The 16699-nt window shown below is 37.2% G+C and overlaps 1 protein-coding gene across 4 annotated transcripts in view; it reads left to right on the top strand.

Moving 5' to 3' along the window:
* Positions 1-10691, top strand: part of TRIM69 (tripartite motif containing 69) — a 32345-nt gene extending 21654 nt beyond the window's left edge. For all 4 annotated transcript variants that reach the window (XM_043919085.1, XM_043919088.1, XM_043919087.1 and 1 more), the window contains 3 exons: positions 464-486; positions 569-693; positions 10095-10691. In XM_043919085.1, coding sequence (XP_043775020.1) covers positions 464-486; positions 569-693; positions 10095-10636 — 690 coding nt within the window. In that variant the 3' untranslated portion in view covers positions 10637-10691. The remainder of the gene's footprint in view (positions 1-463; positions 487-568; positions 694-10094) is intronic.
* Positions 10692-16699: the final 6008 nt, after the last annotated feature.

The following is a 16699-nucleotide window of genomic DNA, read 5'->3' as shown; positions in this document are numbered from 1 at the left end:
CAGCAATAATAAATTGACCTGTCTGAAAAGCTGTTTGCCAATCTTTGCTACCTGACGCTTCACCTCTAAAGTGGCATTAGTTACCACCTTAGGACTCAGAAGCTTTATTTAGCCATAGTAAAGAAAGTGGCCTTGGGGTGGGAATACCTATTGTGTTGTTCTCCTGAGACTACGTGGTAGTATAGGTAAAAACAGCTTAACCTTAATTTTTTTCTTGTTTCCTGTCAAAAGAAACTCTAGAAAATCAGAGGAAAGTAAGCCAGTTTATCCTGGGATAGATGAAGGATGAAGATCAGAAAAGGCATTTGGAGGATGAGAGAAGTTGGTGGCAATGGGATGGGGGCCATCTGCACAGGACTGCAGTTTTGACCATCAAATTCTGGTGGTGGCCAGAAACACCAAACAAATTTCTGGAACTGATGAACATGCATCTAACCTTTCCATTTCTCCTTCCCTCTTCTAGGACATCACACCTCTCTTGGACAGGTAAGTGTTTCCTTGTGGTATTAACAGCCTGCCTTCAGTCCCTGGAGGATGTCTAAGAATAAACAATTTATATCCCCTGCAGCTTGGAGCAAGGAATGAGAGTGCTGACGCCCAAGGAGCTTGTCTCCAGAAAGCTGAGCCCAGGCGTGTTCAAAGGGCCCATCCAGTACACGATGTGGAGGGACATGCAGTCCGCCCTCTCCCCAGGTATCAGAGGGTAGGAGCCACTGGTTCCTGGGGCTCCCAATTTATGTTTCATTCTCAGGACCTCTTCTGTGGCCCTAACAGTACGTTGGAGTCTAGACGGAGGGAGGAGTGAAGTTTAGCCAAAAGGCTAGTTGGTACGACTGAATTTCTTCTCTTACTGTTATCTAAGAATTCAGGATTTTATACTTGTGAACAGAGTCTGGTGTTAGAACTAACTTCTCAGCCTATTATTTTGCTTAACTGTTCTATCAAATGTAACAACCAATATTTCAATATTTTTCTAAAATAGTTATATAAGTCTCTGAGGCATCTCTGCCCTGAAGGTGGAAGTTACTATAAATATTCATCACATGTATGAGTACAGTTCCTCTTGTGGTTAATGTTCATAACATAGAGTATGTCATCGTAGGAGATTGTTTAGAGATCTTAAGTGCTTCAAAAGAAAACCAATTATTTCAATAGCTGTGACTAAGTTTTTGTCATCCTGCAGATACTAAAAAAAAAAACAACTGAGCACAACAAAAGAACACAAACAACATTTCAAGAACATAAAATAAAGTTCTAAATAAAAATAGTTACAGAAGTAGAGCTCTAAATAAAGTTTTTTATAGACTCATTATTGTTTGTAATTGTAATTGTTTGTATTGTTTGTAATCTGATTTAGTGAAAATCACACATTTACCCCCGCTAATTTTTCCAGGTAGCTGACAATGAAAAAAATCAGCTTTACTGAGGTATAATTAACATAGAAAAAAATTCGTTAATTTTAATGTACAATTTGATGAGTCTCACAAATGTACACACTTATGTAAAGATCTCCAAAATCAAGATATAGAAAATTTCTGTCATCCCCCAAAGTTCCTGCATAACCCTTTGTGGTCAATCTTTTTCTTCTATCCTCAGCTGCTGATAATCACTGATCTACTTTATATCACTTTACTTGTCTTTTCTAAAATCTCATACATATATTATATAGTCTTTTCTGTTTGGCTTTTTTCATTTAGCAAAATGTTTTTTGAGATTCACCTATGTTGTTGCATGTATCAATCACTGTATTTTATGGATACATCACAATTTGCTTATTCATTCACCAATTGATGGACATTTGGATAGTTTCTAGTTTATGGCTAGTAGGAAGAAACTTGACTATTTGTTTATAAATCTTTTTGTTTTAATTTCTTATTAAAATTTTTATTTTTATTTAATTGATTTATTGGCTGCGCTGGTCTTTGTTGCTGCACCCGGGCGTCCTCTAGCTTTGGTGAGCAGGGGCTACTCTTCGTTGCAGAGCTCGGGCTTCTCTTGCTGCAGAGCTCGGGCTTCCCCCGCTGCAGAGCTCGGGCTCTAGGGCACATGGGCTTCAGCAGTTGCAGCACCTGGGCTCAGCAGTTGTGATGCACAGGCTTAGTTGGTCCACAGCGTGTGGAATCTTCCTGGACCAGGGATCAAACCCGTGTCCCCTGAATTGGCAGGTGGATTCTTAGCCACTGGACCACCAGAGGAAGTCTGCCCTTTAATTTCTTCAGGGTAAATATATAGTGATGGGATTGCTGGGTTGTATGTTAAGTATATGCTTAACTATAAGAAACTATCACATTTTTTTCCCTTAAATGGTGGCATCATTTTAATTCCCACCTCCAATGGATGAGAGTCCCAGTTTCTCCAAATCCTTGCCAAAGTTTGATAATGTCTATCTTTCCAATTGTTTTAAATCCATCGAAGAAAATATTTTGTTCAAGCTCCCAAAACAAATTTGAGAAGTTATGCTGGATTTAAATTGAAAAAAGCCAAGCTAAAACATGGAAATAAAGTTTTCATTTGGTGGACGCTGAAACCAATGTATACGTTGGACCCATCTCGTGTGGCATTTTTCGAGTTTTTTTAAGGGTCTACCAGGCTAAACCGTTCATTGCCTTACTGCTTTTGCTTTGCTTTCCCACTTTCCTTTCTTGCACTTTGCCTTCAGCTTCTTCTTTTTTTTTTTTTTCCTGCCTCTGGTTCATCCACATGGAGTACTATCCATGCTGGTCTAGAAGACTCTTTTTGTTTCTCTTAATATCAGTCTCCATTTTTATGTCATCTTTTTAATCTTTTACTACAAGTTGAGTTTTACTGTGACAATGTTTGGATATCACCACAGTTTTATCTTTTTTAAAAATATTTTTCCTCATATAGAATTGTGGGTTGATAGACTCTACTACTTTAAAAAAGCCACTCCATTGTTTTCTCACTTGTATAGTTTCTGATGAGATGTCTATTATCATTTTTATATCATTTGTCTGTATGTACTATCTTTTTTTCTCATGGGTTACTTGTAAGATTTAGTTTTTTGTCTCTTCTTTTCCACCAAGTTGATTATGCTGGGTCTTGGTGTGTTTTCTTGGATCCATGGGTTTATAATTTTCATCAAGTTTGGAAAAATGCTGGCTATTACTTTTTCAGCAGTTTTGTACCGCTCCATCTTTTCTTCTCTACTTCTGGAACTCTAATTTTACGTATGTTCTTGTTGTTCAGTTACCAAGTTGTGTCCGACTCTTCGCAACCCCATGGGCTGCAGCACACCAGGCTTCCCTGTCCCTCATCATCTTCCTGGAGTTTGCCCAAGACCACTGCCTCGGTGATGCCATCCAACCGTCTCATATTCTGTCACCCTCTTCTCCTTCTGCCTTCAATCACATTAGACCACTTAAAATTGTCTCACTTCTCATTTTTTAAGCCTTTTTTCTGTGTTTCATTTTGAATAGTTGCTATTGCTATTCAAGGTCTCTCATCTTTTCATCTGCACTGTCTAATCTTCTGTTAATCCTGTTTAGGATGTTTTTCATTTCAGTTACATTTCTTCAAAAAGTTGCATCTTTTTATATCATCAGTTTCTCTCTTTACCACGTTCACTCTTCATCTACATTCTCAGGCTAATGAGAGATATTTATAATATCTGTTTTAATGTCTTTGTCTGCTAATACCACCACTGTTGTAATTTCTAACATGTTTTTATTGTGTGAGTTTTCTCCTGACTGTGTGGATTATATTTTCCTGCTGCTTTGCATGGCTGATATATATTTTTTCTTCTTAATAAACTTTATTTTTTAGAATACTTTTAGATTTACAGAATAATTGAAAATATAGCAGATAGCTTTCATATACCTCATCCCTAGTTTATATTATCTTATATTTAGTGTGATACATTATTTACAATTAATGAACCATTACAAATACATTACTAGTAGCTAAAATCAATAGTTTATTTGAATTTCCTTAGTTTTTTACTTAATTTCATTTTTCCATTCCATGATCCCATTGAAGGTGCAACATTACATTGAGTTGTCATGTTTCTTTAAGCTCTTCTTGGCTGTGACAATTTCTCAGGCTTTTCTTGTTTGTTGATGATTTTGACAGTTTTGAGGACTGCTGGTTCTGTATGTTGTAGGATGCCACATTAGTGCAATCTGTCTGATGTTTTTCTCACAACAATGGTAGGGTTGTGAGTTACTGCGAGGGAGACCATGGAGTTAAAGTGTCATTTTCATCATATCAGGCATACATTCTGTCGGCATAGTCTATGACTGTTGATGCTGGCTTTAATCACCTGGCTGAGGTAGTGTAGGTTATTTCCCCTCTCATTTCCATACTGTATACTTAGGAAGCAACTTACTATGTGCAGCTCACACTTAAGGAATGGGTAGTTATGCAACTTGTCTCTTCTGGCTGTCAAACATGATCAGTTTTACATTGCTATTTGCTAATTTTGTTGTAATCCTTTAGGCTCTATTGATTTAACTTTGGCATTTACTGAAGTTATTTGAAATAACTTTGCTCCTTTTGACACTTTAAGCTTTGTTGAGCCTTTAAGCTTTGTTAGTATGTTTCAAGAGAAGCGTTTAATCTGGGGCTAACTCTGCCAATTTTCTAAGATATTACCCTTCTGAGTACTCTGTCTGATGTTCCACGTTATAACATTCTTCCATTCTGACTGGCAGGATTGAGAACTATTCCCAGTCTTGTGTGAGCTCTGCTTTCTGGAGATTCACTCTCTAGGTTTAATGAGTCTCCCTGCAGTCACGGGGCGATGCTCAGTCCCAGCCTGGAGGGAACCCCTCTGTGGACGTTTTGACCTCTCTGTGCAGCTCCCTCCTCTGTTACTCTGCCCTGAAAGTTCTAGCTCTGAGAACGCAGTGTTTTTCTTCTTGTACCCTTTGCCCCCAAACTTCACTTCTAGCATCATTTAAAGCACAAACTGACTTTCCCCTTACTTTCGGTATAATTTTACATTTAAGAAAATCAAATGGGACTTATTTAATATATGACTATTTTAATAATAATGTAACTATGGTCAAACCTTGGTAACATATACTTTATACTTCTTATTTCTAGGCCTTTGCTTATTCTTATTCGGCAGATTCTTATTTTCTTCTTTCTGGCCTTGTAAATGAGGCTGTTGCTTTAAGACAGGGGCTCATACTTTTTCTATAAAGAGTTAGATAGTATATATTTTAGGTTTTGGGGGTTGTTTGGTCTTGTCAAAACTATTTAACTATGCCACTGTAGTGAGAAAGCAACCATGGACAATATGGCCATTCATGTATTTCAGTGCAGGGAATTGTTTCTATCTTAAAATATTTTAATATATTTTCTTTAGTTTTGTGTGTATCAATAAAATATCACCAAAGTTCATTCTTTCATTTGACATACTCAGAGAGGGCCTACTACATGCCGAGCATTAAGTTGGGCTCCAAGGATACAGAAATAAAAGACATAGTTTCTGCTCCCCAGGAGAGTCTTGAAGACCAAGTTAGAGCCTGCTGCAACCTTCTAGGTGAAAAATTATTAAGATGTAAGCCAGAGGCATGGTAATGGAACATAAAGAATAGATTGCAGAGACAGAATTCTGAGAGCTGAAATAAACAGGACAGTAATTAGTGGTAAGGGATAGAGAAAGGTGATGTCAAGGATGAAAACACAGCAGATGCAGATTTTGGAGGGTGCTGATGAGTTCAATTTTGGCCATATTGTGTTGACCTATAGAACAATTAAATGAATATATTCAAATGGATAATTATTCTAACTGGAGCTTAGGAGAGAGGCCAGAGCTGGAACAAATAGTATTGAGTGGGGGTAGCTGAGCTATTGATAAATGAGATTACCTAAGGAAAATGGGAGCATACAGTCAAGGAGAGAGCATGTTATACAGAATAACAACAGATGAAGGTCAATTAAGCCTCAGAAGGGACTGAGGAATTATCTGGCAAGAGAAATAAGAGAAAAAACAGGAAATAAAGTCCCCATGGAATCTAAAGCAAACAGAGTGTCAAGGAGAAGGGAAAGATCACTCATACCAAATGCAAAGATCAATTTAGAAAATAACTGGAAAAGAGATGCTTTTAATAATTGGTGGCTTTGACAGGGGTGATTTCAAAAGAGTGGAATGAGTATAAGTTATTATATATTGTATAGGGTTCAGGAACAATTTGGAATGAGGCAGTAATGAAGTGAATAGATCACTCATTTGAGAAGTTTCAATAAGAAGGGAAGGTGTATATGTGGAAGCAAAGTCAAAAGAGGACTTCTAAAAACATACTGACTGGAAGCAGCCTGTGGAAGGGCAGAAATCAATAGCATAAAAAAGGGAATAATTGGTGAACGTTGGGAAGAGTGAGAGCTACAGAAGAGAGATGTACTGACTTTACATAGCTTTCTCCAAAACTGGAGAGGAGATAAAGACCGTAGAAGCAAACAATTTTGTGAGACAGGGTTTGCAGTATGAGTAAGAATTATTGAGGGATTCATCTCTTCATCTATTCATTTATAAAATGTACTGTAGTTTCTCTGTGAAAGAGAAGATGAAGCCTTCTGCCTGGAATTGAGGAGCGAAGTGGTGGAACAGTAATTTGAGGAGGAGTTGAAGGTTTGAAATTGCTGTTGTGAGGAAGTGGAGAGGCTTTGATTTAGGAAATATAAGAGTTTGGGGCAGTGCTGATGGCCAAGCATAGAGTAGAAATAATCAATTTGTAGCAGTATCTGTATGCATAATTTTGTGATTTTCATCCTGCAATGGTGAGGAACTGGGATGTGAATTTGAATAGCTGAATAGATCCAAGGTTGGAGAGCTGCATGGCAGATGCTACAGAAACAGAAACATAAGAGGACAAAAGTGTTGAGGTTATTGGCAACAAAGCTATCAATGCTAAACTGTTTAGGGAAGAATTTTAAGCCAGGAAGCAAAGAGATTAGGATAATAAAGAGAAATATGGGGAGTCTAGAGACATTAATGAAGTCAAGTAATGGTTGTAGGGAGAGATGAGAGTGAGAAAGCTCAAAAAATAAAGAGTACGGCATACCTGAATTGAAGATTTTAGAGAACGAACAGTTCCTGATGACTACAAGTTTCAGAATATAGTCATTGATATGGGCAGCTTAAATGTAAAGGAGTCAAAAGTCATTAGCAATAAAGTCACAGACATGCAAGAAGAGAAGGGCAGCTATATCCAAAAGACAGTAAAATCCCTCAAAATGATGGGCTAGATTTGACGTAGAAAAGTAAGGCCAACCCAAAATGCAGGGGGTATAACCAAGAAAAGTTTGTAGATGATAGCATTAAATAGAGACAGGAGAGAAATGTGAAAAGGAATGACAAGAGCCTCAAATGAAGAATGATTTTTTAACATGAGATTGAGGAACAGAGCACAGGTCTGGAAGTGATGGTGGTGACTATCTGATTTCCAGCATCTGAATTTAGAAAATGAATAGTCTCTTGAACTTCTGGAAACTGTTTTTCAGTTAGCTTTTTTTTTTTGGAAGAATCAGTCTGGATTACGTTAAATTAACGAGGTGATAAGAGAATTCTGTAAACTGAAGATGTATGAGAGTTAAACGGGGAGGTAGATCCAAAGGGCAGAGTGGAAATGGTTGGGTGGGAACAGCTGGAGGAACAGCTGAAGGCAGAGGAAGTAAAGAACAGAATAATGAGGATAAAAGTACAGTAGACATTAAATCATTAGAGAGATCTACAATCTGGGTATTTATGCAAAGGATAACATGAATACGAGGCATGGTGAAATTAGTTGGTGTCAAAGATTCATATGGAACTCTAATTGCAGTTCATTTAATTGTTTAACAAATAGTCACTTGAATACCTAGGAACAGTTTCAAATTTTGAAGATAGATGAGGAAACAAAACAAAGTCCCTGCTTTTCCAGAGATTACACTCTAGTGGAAGAGACAATTAAGTAATTTCACATACTGATAACTATTTTGAAGAAAACAAAGCATGACACACTCAACAAATAATAATTTATGAGAGAAAAGAAAGCAGGATAAGAATATAAACCATGATACATGGATGAACATGCTACTTTAGATAGAATGCTCAGAGAAAATCTCTTTGAGCAGGTTCTCCCTGTGTTTTATTGTAGACATTTCTAAACATACTGAAAAGTTTAAAGAATTTTACAGTAAATACTTCTAACCTAGCTAGATTCTATCAATAACATTCTATTGAACTTGCATGAATAAAGATATGAATGATGTGAAGGAGTAAACAATGTGGGGAAAGAATGTCCAGGGACAGGAATAGAAAGTGTAAAGTCCCTGCAGTAGGAATGAACTTAGTATGTTCAAAGAACACCCAAAAGGTAAGGGTGGTTGGACCAAACTGAATTGGGGGAGGGAGGTGGTAAGAGGTGGGAGATGAGGTCAGAGAAGTGGGTAAATCATGCAGGTCTTGTCTCTTCAATAATGACTCTGGATTTTACCTTGGATGATGGGAAGCATAAGAGTATTTTGAGTTGGAGAACTAGATGATCTCATTCTTGTTATTAGCAGAATAGGCTGCAGACAGGCAAGAGTGGAAACAGAACAGTTAAAAAGCTACTGCAGTAGTTCCAAGACACTGGTATCTGTGGAAGTTATGTCTATATATTCTGAGTAGGCTCAGAATATATTCTGAAAGTGGAGCTGACAGAACTTACTGTTGGATTGAATATGGCATAAGAAGAAAAGCTGGGATGCAAAGCTGACTCCTAGGAATCCTCAAAGTGAGGGCAGGCTAAGCTAGCTGGAGATGTCAGAGGCTTGGTGATGAGAGCAGACTGGGGTTCTAAAAAGGTTAGCAGGAATTCTTTATGATACCTCCAAAGAAATTACAGTCCTCACATCTGAAAAAATAACAACCCTACATGAATGAGGATCAATCTGTGACAGTGAGAAGATTTGGCCTATGTGGAAAATCTTCAGGATTCTTCAAAGTCTCTTTGTTAGAAAGAAAAAGTCTCTGGGATGATGGAAAAGACTCAAGCTTTTCTGAGAAGAGAGAGCGAGGTTGGATTGTTCTTGCTTCCAAGGATAAATAAATCCATTAACAACAAATGTGTTACAAATACAAATGCATATTTGTATCTTTGTCTATGATTTGAACAGTTTTTGGGTTTCCTTTATCAAATTTTGTGCCAAGGCTCAATTATCTCACACTTAGAATTTGTGTCACCTTCTTGCTAATATGCTTCCAACCTCTCTTCATTTAGAAATTCCTTTTTTATACTGCTGTCCATTGATCTGTCTAAACCACTTGTCAAATTACCTGTGATGAAGGACCAATTTTAAAAACTGATGTTTGTAGAATATAAATGTTATTTGAAAAAATGGAGTTAAAAAAATTACAAAGTGCAAGCTCAGTTTTTTAACTAAATTGATTGATATAAAATTACTCTGTCAGATTTCTATGACAGTTTCTAAGAGCTTACTCTTATTTTCTCTACCATCCTGTCCCAGACTGGCAATTATACAGTCTGTGAATCACAGTTGGATCATCAGTGGCATTAACCATTCCAGACCTCAAAAGTTCCAGTGTCTATTAAACCAAATGCAAACTTCTACCACTGTCCTCTAAATTCTGTATCAGTTAGTTCAGTCTCACCTGCTCCTAACAGGCAAGCCCTTATCTTCTCTATCATGCAAGCTACTGTTTTTAACTCATTCTGTTTTTGCCATTGTTTACCCAAAGCATCCTGATACATTTCATACATGTTGCATAACTAAATACTTATTAAATAAAACTAAAATACTTATTGCCTTAGAAATCTTTTTTTGGGCACACTTACCGAATCTTTATCCTTTCAGCATTTGTTATTTTCTTATATGTATTAGTACAGATTTATATTATCTGTAATTTTTATTAGAGTATAAATTGCTTCAGAGTAAAGTCTGATTTTTTACCACAAATATAAAAAATGTCTAGAATGTAGCTACATGGATATCAAAACAATATATATATATATATAGCATTTAGGTTATTATCTGCCCATCTAGGCATATATGGCATAGGGAAATAAAGCACATAAATACTGTCTATGGGAACCTGCATTCATCCCTTTTTCCCCACGCCCTGCTTTCTCTTATTTTCTTACTAGGCCTATCTCCATTAACTCTGGACCCTAAAACTGCTCACCCAAATCTAGTGCTCTCCAAAAACCGAACCAGTGTGTGGCATGGTGACATTAAGCAGGTAATGCCTGATGATCCAGAGAGGTTTGACTCAAGTGTGGCTGTGCTGGGCTCAAAAGGCTTCACATCTGGAAAGTGGTACTGGGAAGTAGAAGTAGCAAAGAAGACAAAATGGACAGTTGGAGTTGTCAGAGAATCCATCCTTCGGAAGGGCAGCTGTCCTCTAACTCCTGAGCAAGGATTCTGGCTTTTAAGACTAAGGAACCAAACGGATCTAAAGGCTCTGGATTTTCCTTCTTGCAGTCTGAAACTGAGTAACAACCTCAACAAGGTGGGCATATATCTAGATTATGAGGGAGGACAAGTGTCCTTCTACAATGCTAAAACTATGACCCACATTTACACCTTCAGTAGCACGTTCATGGAGAAACTTTACCCCTACTTCTGCCCTTGCCTTAATGATGGTGGAGAGAATAAAGAACCACTGCATATCTTACATCCACAGTAATCTGTCATACTATTGTGTAAATTCAGAGAGTTATTAAAGAGGTATTGAAATAGTTTACCAGTCTCACTGGTTTCTCTTCCCAATGTATGGGGAACTCTGGAAAATGAAAAGAGGATTCACAAATTGAATTCCATTCTCAGTATTCTAAATGGATTTCATTGGAGATTTTTGAGATGTTATTCTAATTCTCTGGGGTCTACTATGACACAGGAGCCACTTTCATGAGCATGCTCATCATCCTTTTTTACCAGAGCAAAATGCAACTTGAGTTTGTGATGTTCGGGAACCCTTTTCAAACATGATCAGAAATTCTATCATGAGGTCCTTATTCTCCAACATAATGACTCTTAACAGATTATTTTCAGATGTGCACTCTTCTTCCTATTTAATTATGCTCTTATGTAAACTTTACAAAACATTTATTTCCTGGAAACTGTTACTTTAATTAAAGGAAAACTGTTCCTGAGACTTAAAATATAAGATGGACTGGGCCAGTTTATAATCTGGTCTTGAATTCTCTCCAGATACTTTTTTAGTCCAGCAAATCTCTGACTCTTTCTCAGTTTCTTTTTCTTGGTTTACCTATCTGTGGAACACTTGCTTTTCTGTATTCAAATATATTTAAGTATATCCATTTACTTTAGACTATGTCCTTGTAAACATTCCTGCCTATAATTTTTTTTCCTGCCTATAATTTAAACAGCAGTGTATTTCATCTTGTACACTCCAATATATTAATTCTCTAGCTTGTTCCTTCTTTCTAAGCATTACTAACCTCAGCAGTACCCTTGAGGCACCATCCCTGTCTCCTTTCCACAGAAGTCCCATCTAACTGGGCTTCATTCTCTATATCTGACAGTTTTTTGGGGAGGGATGGAGGGCAAGGGAGCAGTGCCTAGGATCTGCAGCACGGCCTTCTAAAATTACAATCAGCACAGCTCTCTTGGCAAGGTAAAAGCCCCCATCCTATCTGTCACAGGGAAGGGGACCCACACCACAGGGCAAACAGCCATGACATGTTATGGCTACATTTAAGAAATGTTTTTTTGTTTTTTAAATGAATTCATTTAAACTGGAATGTAATAAAGACCTATTCTGTACCTGGAACCTTGCTAGATGTTTTGAAGGATATAAAAGTATAAAAAAGAAAAAAAAAAAAAAAGGTTCACCTAGGAGGACTTAAAAGAAATTCAGGTGCCTGGACCCCATTTAAGACCAATTAAATAAGAATCTCTAGCAGTTGGGGCCCAGGCATTTGTAGTTTCTAAAAGCTTACTAATGTGTCCAGGGCAGAGAACCACTGAACTAAAGGAACATGATTTCTCTCTTTTTAAAATCTTTTAAAAAAACTTTAAACATAGAGAAAAATTGCATATTTGTACGATAAACTCCCATATACTCTCCACCTATATTACCAATCATTAACATTTTGCCATATTTTCCTAAGTCTCTCTTCCTGACATCCACCCCATATAATTTTGTGTGTGTCTATAATTATTACTAACGTCATTTTTGCTCAGCTACTTTAGAATAAGTTGCAGGCATTAAGATTCTTATTCCTAAATACATCTGCAAGTATCTTCTAAGAACCAAGATATTCTCTTACATAATCACAGTACTAAATTATCAAATTCAGAAAACTTAACATTAACACAATACTACTTACTAGCTAATATACAGTCCATATAAATAAGTAAATATTTCTAATGGTGGGATTTTAGGCACTATGGTTAAAAAAAAAAAAAAAAAAAAAACCCTCAAGTAATATGACAAAGAATTTGGGGGAAAAATGAGGGTCTAGTTAAGTCATATATAGGCAAAGTTCTAGATAATTGACATGTAAAGTCTGTCCTTTGGGACAGACAAGTGCTACAGAGTTCAGAGAAAGGGGAGGTCAAAATTCACCAGCAGAGGAGGAGAAAGTTCAAAGGAAAAAAAAGACGTGATTAAGTTGGACAAAAGGAAAGATAAGTAGGAATGAATGTAAATTCTAATCTAGACTTGGACAATGTATTTTTAAAAATGAATGTTTTGTGGTAATGGTTGCATAGCCACACAAATGTACTATAAATAGTGTTAGTTGCTCAATCCTGTCTGACTCTTTACAACCCCATGGACTGTACCCTGCCAGGCTCCTCTGAATTCTCCAGGCAAGAATACTGAAGTGGGTAGCCATTTCCTTCTCCAGGGAATCTTCCTGACATCCGGGAGCAAACCTACATTTCCTGCATTGCAGGCAGATTCTTTACCTGCTGAGCCATCAGAGAAGCCCATACTATAAATAAGTGAGCTGTATACATAATGGGCAATTTTTATGAGAAGTATATTATACCACAGTAAAGTGTTTTTAAAAGAGGGAAAGAAAACAGTGAATGTTTTATTCAGATCACCAGGGGAATTACAACAGGCCACAGATGTATACATATTTTCCACTATCTGTAGGAATCAACCTTTAATACTTTTTCAGATATGCTACTTCAGCTTTACAGTATTTGTCTTAACACAGATGACACAAATTTTCCCACAGTTTTCCCAGATAATTGGTTATTCTATATTGAGTAATTTGAATCCAGTTACTGAGAACTCAGGTTACAATTAAATGTAGGAATTTTTTAAGGAGTATGAATTATAAAACACCAATATAGGATTGCCCTGCTAGAAACAGACTCTGAATGCATGCGTGCCAAATCATTTCAGTTGTGTCCAACTCTTTTGTGACCCCCATGGACTATAACCTGCCAGGCTGCTCTGTCCAAGGGATTACCCAGGCAAGAATACTGGAGTGGTTGCCATTTCCTCCTCCATGGGCTCTTCCTGACCCAAGGATCAAACCAGCGTATCTTATGTCTCCTGCACTGGCAGGTGGGTTTTACCACTGGTGCCACCTGGGAAGTCCAGACTCAGAATAGCCTTCACCAGGAAGCATGACTGGGGCTAGCTTATATACTGTTTTCTCTCATGCCACAGGAGATGAGGCTGATAATATCCAAAAAATGAAGTAGAGGATAAAGAGGCTCCAGTCAGTGTGTTGGGATTCACTGAGGTGAGAACCTCAAAAGGAAAATGCCTTGTAAAATACATTCTGAAGAGTATATCTAATGCAATGTACAGTTTGGAGAATAATACAAAAAATTCCACTCATTAATTCACTATCTAGCTTTGGAAATACAACAGTATTGAAAACCTTTGAAGGCCCCTATGTTTCTCTCCCAGCCCTGAGTTAATCACTATTCTATGTTTAGTGTCTGTTTTTTTCTGTTTGTAAATAATTCATAAATACATTTTTCCAACAAATGTATTGTTTAGTTTTCCCATTCTACATGTATGTTTAGTTTTCCCATGTATGTATTCCTAGAAAGTATAGTATCATTATGCCCGTTCTTTGAACTTTAAATAAATGGAATCATGCTGCATGTCTTCCTTAGCTTTTTTAAATTCAAACTTTTGTTGTATTCCAGTGTATGAAAATTAAACAATTTAAATATCCAAACTACTGTTAATAAGTAAGTAGTTGTTTTTAGTTGATTTATTTTTAAAATTATCTCTGTTGCTACCCTTATTAGCAACAATGCTGCCATACACATTATTGGATATGTGTACCAGTAAATGGGAGCAGGAATTTGTCTAGGTTTATACCTAATAACCCGGGAGACCTGGGTTCGATTCCTGGGTTGGGATGATCCCCTGGAGAAGGAAATGGCAACCCACTCCAGTACCCTTGCCTGGAAAATCCCATGAACGGAGGAGCCTGGTAGGCTATAGTCCATGGGGTCGCAAAGAGTTGGACACGACTGAGCGACTTCACTTCACTTCATACCTAATAAGCAGCGGCACATAGGGCATGCACATCTTCAAGTAAGTAACGCTCAATAGTTAGTCAAATCGACTGTGCCAATTTACACTGCCACTATCAGTAGGAGTCCCCATTAATCTAGGGCTTCCCTTGTGGCTCAGCTGGTAAAGAATCCGCCTGTAATGCGGGAGACCTGGGTTCCATCACTTGGTTGGGAAGATCCCCTGGAGAAGGGAAAGGCTACCCACTCCAGTATTCTGGCCTGGGGAACTCTGGGTCGAAAAGAGCTGGACATGACTGAGCGACTTTCACTTTCACTTGTCATTTTTATTAGCAGGAGGGTACATGTGTAAGGTGGATACATAATGGTATCTCATGGTTTTAGCTTGCATTTCCCTAATTACCACTGTGGTTGAGCATCTTTTGAAAAGTTTATTATCCATTTAAGTTTCCTCTTCTGTGAAATGCCTATACAAATGTTTGCCCAATTTTTGCATAAGATTATCTCTCATTGATTCATAAGATTACTTATATGTTCTGGATACCAATCCTGTTGGTTGTCTGCACTGCAAATACTTTCTCTGACAGCTTAATACTTTTGTGTCATTTAAAAAAAATTCTTCTCACAGGTCAGAGACAGTCTCCTGTGTTTTATTCTACATATTTTAAAGTTTTGCCTTTTATATTTAAGTGCTTAATTAGTCAACCAGCTAGAAAGTAACAAGTATACATGTGCACGTATCTGACAACACAATTTCAACATATAAAGCAAAAATTAACAATATATTAATAAATCTGCAAATAACTTGGGAGATTTTAACATGACTCTCTCAGTAATTGATAGAAGAATCAGACAGTATGATTAACAAATTTGACTCAGTGAACATAGGTTAGATAGAACACTGTACCCAACATCTGAGAACATCCAACAGCTGCAGGACATTCTTTGTAAACACACACAGGACGCTGACCATATATGTCAGTCAGAAGGAAAGTTTCAACAAATTTAAAAGGATTATAATCACACCAGTTATATTCTTTGATCTTAATTCATTTAAACTAGGTATCAATAACAAGATAACTAAACAGTCACATGAACTTGGAAATTTTTAGCATTTTAAATAACCCATGGATCAAAAAAAATCCTATTGAAAATCTGAAAATATTTTTAATTGAATGATAATAAAAAATGACATCTGAAAAACTGGCACACAGTTTAAAGTAAATCAATAATCTTATATATGCATACTAGCAAAACAAAGTATGAAAAAAACTCATCTCTTTCAAGAAATTAGAAAAAGACTAGCAATTTAAAGCCAAGAAAAAAAAAATATAGCCAAGAAAAGTAGAAGGAAATTACAAGGGCAGGAATTAACAATATACAAATGAAACATATGAAAGTATCAAAGATGTCACAAGTTTGTTCTTTGAAAAGGTTAATAAGAACTACAAACTTCTGGTAAGACTAAGAAATGAAAGGAAGGCACAAGTAACTAGAATCACAAATGAAAATGGAACCACTGCTACAGAGCCTGACATTACAAAACATCACATGAGTTTTTATTGCATGCTCAGTCACTCAGTCGTGTGTGACTCTCTGTGGTCCTATGTACTGTAATCTGCCTGGCTCCTTTGTTCATTGGATTTCCCAGGCAGTGCTCAACTTTATACCAATATGTTTTAAATTTTAGAATAAATTGACCCCATACAGGAACAATGTAGCTTATCAAAACTGATGTGGGGGAACTCTGAAGAAAAACATAACTTGAACACTGGTGATACATTAGTATATTAAACAAACTTTTGAAAAAAAGGTTTTTGGGTTTTGGTTTTTTGCTTTTTTTAGGCCTGCAATGGCAGCTGTGGAATCCTAACCTCTGGACCACCAGGGAAGTCCCTTTTAAAATGTGCTAATGATATTTTTGTTTGTTTAAGAATTCTTCTCTTTTAGAGACTCCAATTGAAACATTTATTTAAAAGAGATAAGATGGGTTTTGTTTCAAAATAACGACACAGCACAAAACCTTTGTTAATACTCAGGGTTTAAAACTCACAAGCAGGATACCTTCCTCCTCGGCCGAGTCAGGGACAGCTTAGACGACTCTTTACAATTCCACAAGCAGCTCCGCACAGCTGGTAGAGGACCAGAACCTTCTCCGTTGTGCCTCAGGCTTTTCTGAGGCATTACTCTGACAGCCAATCATGGAGCTTGGCTTTGAACCCGGGACCAATCAGTGACCTCACCTTCCGCCCCCCCCCCCCCCCACCCG

This window comes from Cervus elaphus, chromosome 12, assembly GCF_910594005.1.
Source record: "Cervus elaphus chromosome 12, mCerEla1.1, whole genome shotgun sequence".
In the NCBI taxonomy this organism is placed as follows: Eukaryota; Metazoa; Chordata; class Mammalia; order Artiodactyla; family Cervidae; genus Cervus; species Cervus elaphus.
The sequence above is the reverse complement of the archived record's forward strand: the minus strand, read 5'-3'. Positions and strand labels throughout refer to the sequence as shown.